Source organism: Orycteropus afer, unplaced genomic scaffold (genome assembly GCF_000298275.1).
Source record: "Orycteropus afer afer isolate SDZICR_OR568_19922 unplaced genomic scaffold, OryAfe1.0 scaffold00459, whole genome shotgun sequence".
In the NCBI taxonomy this organism is placed as follows: domain Eukaryota; kingdom Metazoa; phylum Chordata; class Mammalia; order Tubulidentata; family Orycteropodidae; genus Orycteropus; species Orycteropus afer.
The window spans coordinates 1,427,318-1,436,834 of record NW_006922046.1 but is presented as its reverse complement, the minus strand read 5'-3'; the positions used below and the strand labels follow the sequence as shown (position 1 = coordinate 1,436,834).

The 9,517-nt window shown below is 36.9% G+C and overlaps 1 protein-coding gene across 1 annotated transcript in view; it reads right to left on the bottom strand.

Moving 5' to 3' along the window:
* TDRD12 (tudor domain containing 12) overlaps window positions 1–9,517 on the bottom strand; it is a gene marked incomplete at its 5' end in the record, with an annotated part of 227,744 nt that overhangs the window by 126,467 nt on the left and 91,760 nt on the right. The window contains one exon of the mRNA XM_042782749.1: window positions 144–224. Within this exon, the coding sequence (XP_042638683.1) occupies window positions 144–224 (81 nt within the window). The remainder of the gene's footprint in view (window positions 1–143; window positions 225–9,517) is intronic.

Sequence of the window (9,517 nt, the reverse complement as noted above, 5' to 3'; positions counted from 1 at the left end):
AAAAAAGGTTATAGGAGATTTACTGTACTCTTTTTTATGGGCATGTTTGAAATTAAAATTAAAATAATATGCAAATTCTTCCCACTGACAGCTTTGCTACAATGTTAACAATATAAAATGCAGGCCAAGAAAAAAACTCTTACTTGACACAGCCATTCTTCTCATTGTATTCTTTCTTCTCAGCCAATCTCAGTGGTTTCTCATTTGGTTCCTGACATAAAACACTAGAAATCAAAATGTATTTATTCAAATTTGTGAACCCATTTACCCCAATCCTGCAAATATCTTTATTAGTGCTTTAAGTATGAAATCATTTCTGACACCACCAGTGTTCAACAAGCCTCTTTCTTGCTATTGATTATAATGAAAAACTTTGCATAAAGTACTAAATGATAGAGAGAAGTCAAAGCTTGAAAAACAGCCAGAACCATGATGCATTTACCGTTTCTTCTCTATCTCCTAGTGTTGATCTGAGACGTGGAGCTGTGTGACAGATATGCTGCTGTTAGGCGCATTGACTCAATTTTGACTCATAGACCCATGGGACAGAATGTCCCATAGGGTTTTCTAGGCTGTAATTTTTACAGCAGCAGATCACCAGGCCTCCCTCCCATGGTGGTGCTGAGGGGGTTCAAACTGCCATCACAAAAGGTGATGATGTTGTTCTTATGTACTGTTGAATCAATTCCAAGTCGTAGCAACCCTACAGGACAGAGTAGAACTGTCCTATAGGACTTCCTAAGCTAAAATCTTTGTGAGAGCAGATTGCCTGGTCTTTTCTCTCACAGAGCACCTAGCGGATTCTAAAACCGCTAGGCTAGCAGTCAAATACTTTAACCACTGTGCCACCAAGACTCCTCCTAACATACAAACATAAATAATATGGGATACACTCTCTCTTTCTAGCCAGAAAACGAGGAAAAGAGACTCTTTAAAACAGAGACTGTTTTAAACAACATAACAACAACAACAACAACAAACTGCCATCAAATCAATTCTGACTCATAGTAACCCTATAGGACAGAGTAGAGCTATCCCATAGGGCTTCCAAGACTGTAAATCTTTACAGAAGCAGCCTGCCTCATCTGTCTCCCACTAGAACAGTGGGCTTGAACCACTGACCTTCTGGTTAACAGCCAAGTGCCTTAACTACTGTGCCACCACAGTTCCTTATCATAGCTATGTTGTTGTTGTTGTTGTTATGTGCCGCTGAGTCAAACCCGACTCATAGCAACCCCTCCTTGGGTTTCCGAGGCAGTATCACTACGGAAGTAGGATTGCCCAACCTTCCTTCCGAGGAGTGGTTGGTGGGTTTGAACCGCCAGCCATCTGGTTAGCAGGCAAGTGTCTTAGCCACTATGCTGCTACCAGAGCTCCCTATCATAGCTATAAAAACTATAAAACAAAGAATCAAATGAAAATTTTGGAATTGAAAAAATACAATGGCTGAAATAAAATAAATCCCTGTGTAAGCTCAATATCACAATGAAGATCATAGAAAAGTCAGTAAACATAAATAAAAACCAGCAATATCATTCAATCTGAAGAACAGCAAAGAAAAAGATTTTAAAAGTAAGAAAAATCTCAGAGATCTTTTGGATGACATCAAAAGATCTGAAATTTGTGAAACTAAGGTCTCAGAAACAGAGGGGAAGGAGAAAAAATAATATCTGAAGAACTAATGGCTTTTAAAAAACATCCCAAACAAATTTAAAACTTCAAAGAGAAACTTACAAATGAAGAACCTCAATGAATGTAAACCATAAGAAACATGAGAGAAACTAAACTAAGATGTTTAATAATTAAATTGCTCAAAACAAGGCATACAACGATTAAACTGCTTTTAGGAGAAATTATTAAAAGCAGTCAGAGGAGCAGATTTCCAGTAATACGGTGAAATAGGCAGACAAGCTACACAGACCCTTTTCAACAAAGAAAAGAGAAATCACTTTCCTAGGGCTGCCACTTAGACTCTGACTCTAAATGCTGCATCTGAAGCAAGAACTGTCTATCCCCACTCTCACATCCCATTGCCACCAATAAAGACTGTTCACACCATTAAAACAAAAAAATCAATTGACACAGACAAAGAAGATAATCCTGGAGCTCTGAGATGTGAAAGGAAGGATATGGAATTGGATTAAACACCAACTAATAGAAGAACCTGAATGAAAACTGTGAAAAAGGAGAAAAATGGAGCTGCAAACAGTCATATTGATGGCATGAGCAGTTTGAACATTTCCAACTGGTGTTAGGATCAGAGAATTAACCTAAAAATTGGCCCTCCTCACCAAGGGCAGCATAGACAACTGCACTGGTGGCTAATGACCAACAAGAGAAATAGCAAAGAAGGAGACAAACTGAGCTGTGGCCTTTTGACTGTTCAGAGGGTGCAATTATTTTGAATGTTTAGAAGCACTGGCCATTTTGGATATTTAAAGTGACAGCATTCTCGTTAAGATCCCACGAACCTAAGAAAAGGCTCGCTTCCCAAGAAAAGCACAGATATACTAGTGGCTGAGGACTGGATAGGAGACAAGTGATAAGTGCATAAGTGCTACCAACTAGCGAACAGAGGAGCACAGTACACTTCTAACTCAGATACATCCAAAGAAAACCAAAATTTTGGGCAAATCACTCCAACATACATTCACCAATTAAATATAAATGCAAAAATGTCACAATGTGTCAGAGACAACAGACCTTCACAGTCCACACAAAGAAGCAAGACAAAGCAGTACAAACAAGGGACCAGGATACAGACCCAGAACACATCCCTCAGGAAGAAGCAGCATTGGACATTCCTGCTAAGAAATTGAAAATAATTATATTTAGGTACCTTCAATGGATTGAGAGACAGACCAAGGAAAACACTGAAAAAATAAATGAAAAAATTATGATATGCTATGATATGATACAAAATCTACAAATAGAACTTCAAAGATTAATACTAAATTCTCAGAAATAGGTAACACATGGAATGGACAAAGGAGTAGAACAGAATCAATGAAAGATAAAATTGGCAAGACTGAAGACAAATGCCTCAATACTTCTTTGGAAAGGGATCAATCAGAAAAAAAGAACAAAACAAAATGAAGAAAGCCTAAGATTCATGTGGGATACCATCAAAATGAATAACCTATGTGTAATTAGATTTCCAGGACAGGAAGTGACCAAAAAAAAAAAAAAAAACCCAGAGAAAGTTGTCAAAGATTTATTGGAAGAGAATTTCTCTGATAATGATGAAAGACAAGAATATATACACTGAAGAAGTCCAACGAACCCCAAACATGACAGACTCTAAAAGAAAATCACCAAGACATATCATCATCAAACTCACCAAAACCAAAGACAAAGAAAAAACCCTGAAAGCAGCACAGGAAAAATGAAAAATTACCTACAAAAGGCAACCAATAAGACTAAGCTCTGATTTCTTGGCAGAAACCACACAGGCAAGAAGGCAATGGCATGATATATATAAACTGCTGAAAATAACAAAATTTCCAACCAAGAATTATATACCCAGGAAAACTGTTCCTCAAATATGGTAGTGAAATTAGGACATTTCCAAATAAGCAGAAATAAAGGAATTTGTTAAAACCAGATCAACCTTATAAGAGATGCTGAAAGAGTCCTTCGGACAGAGAAGAAACAGCAGCAAACAACTGACCATTAACATACATGATGACATAACCCAGAAAGCAACCCAGTTGTGGAAGTATCCAAAGTAAGTCAGTCTATAACACTGTAAACAGAGAACCAGAGACATCAATTGCCAACTGAGGATACCTACAAAGCAGAAAAAGGGAAAAAAAACAGTAGAGTTATAGAACTTCTAAAGGGTGAGAAAGTCAAGACAAATTACAAGATAGAATGAACTGTTGTATTCTTGGGAAGAAAATTATAAATCACAGGGCAAACTCAAAGGAAAATGATAAACCTTCACATCAAAATAAAAAAAAAGAGGACAAGCACAAATATTTAACAAATACTAAAACAATAGCCAGGAGCTCTGGTGGTGTAGTGCCTAAGGCATCTGACTGCTAGCCAGAAGGCTGGTGGTTCAAACCCACCAATCACTTCTCGGAAGGAAGGTTGGGCAATCTACTTCTGTAGTGATACAGTCTTAGAAACCCTAGGAGGGATCGCTATGTGTCAGATCCAACGTGACGGCAGTGAGTTTGGTTTTCTTGGTTAAAACAATAGCAATGAAGGAAGAGATAACATGATTAATAAACAAAATCAGCTCAGCACAGAAAATTATATGGAATAAAGAAGTCACTAACACCATGAAAAAACACATAACAAAATGACAGCAACAAATTCATATTTGTCGATAATTACACTGAATGTCAATGGACTAAAGGCACCACTCAAAAGATGGAGAGTTGCAGACTAGATAAGAAAACATAACCCATCATTATGCTGTCTACAAGAGACATACCTTAGAAAAAAAGACACAAATAGACCAAAATAAAAGGGTGGAAAAAGATAAATCATGCAAACAGCAACCATAAAAAAGCAGGAATGGCAATATTAATTTCTGATAAAATTGGCTTTAAGATAAAAACCACCATAAGAGACAAAAACCAAAACCAAGTGTACTGCCGGTGAGTCGGATCCGATTCATAGCGACCCCTCCTTGGGTTTCCGAGACTGTATCACTACAGAAGTAGATCGTTCAACTTTTCTTCCAAGGAGTGGCTGGTGGGTTTGAACCACCAACCTTCTGGTTAGCAGTCAAATGCCTTAGGCACTATGCCACCAGAGCTTCCATAAGAGACAAGGAAAGTCATTATAGAATGATTCAAGGATACACTGAGCAAGAGGACATAACTATTAACTATAATAAATATCTATATACCCAAATGAAAGGGCCCCAAAATACATAAATCAGATTTTACCAGAATTGAAAAGGCAAATAGATGATACCACAGTCATAGTAGGAGACTTTAACATACCACTTTCAATGAAATATAAGAACTGGAAGGAAACTCAACAAAGACAGAGAACAACAAAACAATACAATTCACCATTCACCAACTTGACCTTATACACGTCTACAGAGCACTTCATCCAACAATAGCACAATATACATTCGTCTCAGTGCACATGGAACATTCTCCAGAAAAAAGCATATATTAGGCCACAAAGAAAGCCTTAATAAATTTAAAAACACTAAAATACTGCAAAGCATCTTCTCAGATCACAATGCTATCAAATTAGAAATCAACAATAGGAAGATCAAGAGTAAAAGAGAAAACACATGGAAACTGAATCACACCCTCCCTGAAAATTACTGGGTAATAAAAGAAATAAAAGATGGAATAAAAATTCCTTGAATCAAAAGAGAATGAAAACACAACATACCAAAATCTTTTGGACACAGCAAAAGCAGTGATCAGAGGCCAATTTATAGCAATAAATGCAAACATCAAAAAAGAAAAAAAAAAAAGAGCCAAAATCAACACCTTAAGCCAGAATCTCCAACAATTAGAAAAAGGTCAGCAAAAAATGCCTACCATCACCAGAAAAAAAAGAAATAATAAAGATTCAAGCAGAAATAAATGAAACAGAAAATAGAAAGACAACAAAAACATCAACAAGACTAGAAGTTGATTTTTTTAAAGGATTAATAAAATTGACAGACTACTGGCAAATTTAACAAAAGAAAAGAGGCAGAGAATACAAATTACACAAATAAGAAACAAACTGGGTGATGTCACAACAGAACCAACAGAAATTAAAAAGATAAAATTATCAGGATACTATGAAGAACTGTACTCCAACAAACTTGAAAATCTAGAAGAAATGGACAGATGTCTAGAAATATTATACTTACCTAAACTAAAAAAGACTAAGGTGGAAAATTTGAACAGACCCATAACAAAAGAAGAAACTAAATGGGTCATAAAAAAATTACCAACAAAAAAAAAGTCCTGGCCCAGACAGTTTCACTGGAGATTTCTACTGAACATCAGAAAAGAAGTGACACCGATGCTACTCAGACCGTTTTAGAACACAGAAAAGTATGGAATCCTCCGAAATTCATTTTATGAAGCAAGCATAACCTTGATACCAAAACCAAGCAAAGACACCACTACAAAGGAAACGTACAAACCAATATTCCTCATGCCTATAGGTGTGAAAATCTTCAACAAAATCCTAGCCAATAGCCTCCAACTACATATCACAAAAATAATACATTACGACCAAATGGGGCTCATACCAGGTATGCAAGGGTGGTTCAACATTAGAAAAACAATCAATGTCATCCATCACATAAATAAAACAAAGAGAAAGAACCACATGATCATATCAATCAATGCAGAAAAGGCATTTGATAAAATACAATACCCATTCTTGATAAAAACTCTCAGCAAAACAAGGATAGAAGAGACACTCCTCAACATTATAAAGGAAAACCAACAGCCAACATTATTCTCAAAGGAAAGACACCAAAACCTTTCCCCTTGTAGACAGGAACCAGACAAGGATGCCTTCTATTACTACTTCTATTCAACATTGTTTTGGAAGTCCTAGCCAGGCCAATAAGGCAAGAAAGGGAAATCTAAAGCATCCAAATTGGTAAGGAAGAAGTAAAACTATCCCTATTTGCCAATAATATGATACTATACATACAAAACCCAAGAGACTCAGCAAAAAAAAAACTACCGAACTAACTGAGAGATTTAGCATAGTGGCAGGATGCAAGATCAACATACAAAAATCAGTTGGATTCCTCTACACCAGCAAATCAATCAAAGAGATTGCCGAAAAGGAAATAAGGGAATCAGTACCATTTATAATCAAATAAAACAAAACAAACTCAGTGCCGTCGAGTCTGATCCGACCCATAGCGACCCCTCCTTGGGTTTACGAGGTAGTATCACTATGGAAGTAGATAGCCCAATCTTCCTTCCGAGGAGTGGCTGGTGAGTTTGAACCACCAGCCTTCTGGTAGCAATCGAATACCTTAGGCACTATGCCACCAGAGTTCTTAGAGTAAGTCTCACTAGGGACACAAAAGACCTACTCAAAGAAAACTACAAAACACTACCTCAAGAAACCATAAAAGATCTACATAAATGGAAGAACATACCATGCTGGACAAGATGATTGCACACTGTGAAAATGTCAATACCACCCAAAGTAATCTATACTTTCAATGCAATCCCAATCTAGATCACATCAACATTCTTCAATCAAACCAAAAAACCAAACTCACTGCTGGCGAGTCAGATCTGACTCAAGGTGATGACCCCTTGCTGGGCTTCTGAGGTGTTATCACTATAGAAGTAGACTGCCCAACCTTCCTTCCGAGGAGTGGCTGGTGGGTTTGAACCACCAGCCATCTGGTCAGCGTCAAATGCCTTATGCACTATGCCACCAGAGCTTCAAGGATATGGAAAAAACAATCACTAATTTTAAATGGAAAGGAAAGTGACCTTGGATAAGCAAAGCACTACTGAAGAAGTAGAACAAAGTAGGTTTCACACTCCCAGATCTCAAAATCTATTATACAGCCAAGCAGTCAAAACAGCCCGGGATTGGTATAATGACAGACATGAAGATCAGTGGAAGAGAACTGAGAACCCAGAAATGGATACATCAACTCAGGGTCAGCTGATATTTGACAAAGAGCTGAAATTCACCAAAAGGGGAAGAGATGGTCTCTTTAACAAATGGTGCTGGCAAAAGTGGATATCCATTTGTAGAGAATGAAACAAGATCCGTACTTCACACCACACACAAAAATTAACTCCAGATGGATCAAAGACTTAAATGTGAAACCTAAAACTATAAAGTTCCTCAAGGAAAAAATAGGGGCAAATTTAGGAGCCTTAAATTTATGGTATAAATAGACTGTCAAGCATAACCCAAATGCATAAAACAGCAGAAGATAAACTAAATGAATGAGACCTTCTAAAAATTAAAATTTTATGTGCTTCCAAAGACTTCTCCAAAAGAATAAAAAGAGAACCTACAGATTGGGAAAAATATTTGCCAACAACATATCTGACAGGGGACTTAGCTCTAAAATTTATAGAAAACCCCAACACTCCAACAACAAAAAGACAAATAATCCAATAAAAATAATTGGCGGAAGACACGAATAGACACCTCTTTGCTGACAAAGAGGATACTCAGGTGGCCAACAAATATATGAGGAAATGTTCATGATCATTAGCCATTATTCACACTCACTCACTGCTGTTGAGTCGGTTCCAACTCATAGCAACCCCTTGGGTTTCCAAGGTGGTATCTCTATAGAAGTAGATTGCCCACTCTTCCTTCCAAGGAGTGCCTGGTGGGTTTGGACCATGAACCTTCTGGTTAGCAGTAGCCATTAGAGAGATGCAAATCAAAACAACAATGAGATACAATCTGGCCCCAGCACTAACAGCAAAGTTCAATGAGACAGAAAATAACAAATGCTGGTGAGGATGTGGAGAGATTGGGAGGACTCTCATGTACTACTGGTGGGACTGTAAAATGAATGACACAACCACTGTGGAAAGCAGTATGGCAATCCCTTAAAAAGTTGGATTTAGAAATACCATTTGATCCAGCAATCCCATTGCTAGGTATATATCCTAAAGACATGAGAACCAGGACAAGAACAGACATATGCACACCCATGTTCACTGCAGCACTATTTACAATACCTAAAAGATGGAAACCACCTAGGTGACCATCAACAGAAGAATAGATAACCAAACTATGGTACATACACACAATGGAATACAACGCAACAGTAAAGAATAATGTAGAATCTGCAAAACACCATATAACATGGATGAATTTGAAGGACAGTATGCTGAATGATATAAGTCAATCACAGAAGGACAAATATCGTATTAGTTCATTATTGTAAAAAGTCAAGGAAAAGTTTATATATGGAAGGAAACTTTTTTTGTTGGTTACCAGGAGTGAAAGGGGAGGGGAGGAATATTGCAAAAATTAAAATAAAAAAATAGAAATTTTTTTTTTTTTAAAAAAGCCATTAGAGGAAAAGTAACATGTCGTAAACATAGAAACAAAGAAAAAGATGGAAACAGAATTTTCTATCAGAAAAAATGCAAGCAAGAAAATAATGGAACATATTTAAAAACAGGGAGAAAAGGACTGTATATCTAGAATTCTATATACAGCAAAAGTATTTTTTAACAACAGATCAAAGTAAAGTAAATCATTTTTCAGACGTTATATTCATCACCAGCAGACTTGCAATACAGGAAATATTAAAGAAAGTCCTTTAGGGTGAAAGAACATGATACCAGATGGAAATAAGAATCTACACAAAAAAGTTAAGAGTGTGGGATGATAACTACATGGGTAAATATGTAAGATACTGCTCTTATTATTTAATACCTCTAAAAGGTAACTTACTGTTTAAACATAAGTGATAATAATGTATTCTAGAGTTCCGGCAAGATGGCGGACTAGGCACAAGGACTGCACAGATGCTCTTCAACAAAGAAAAGGGAAACCAATTAACACAGACACAGAAGAT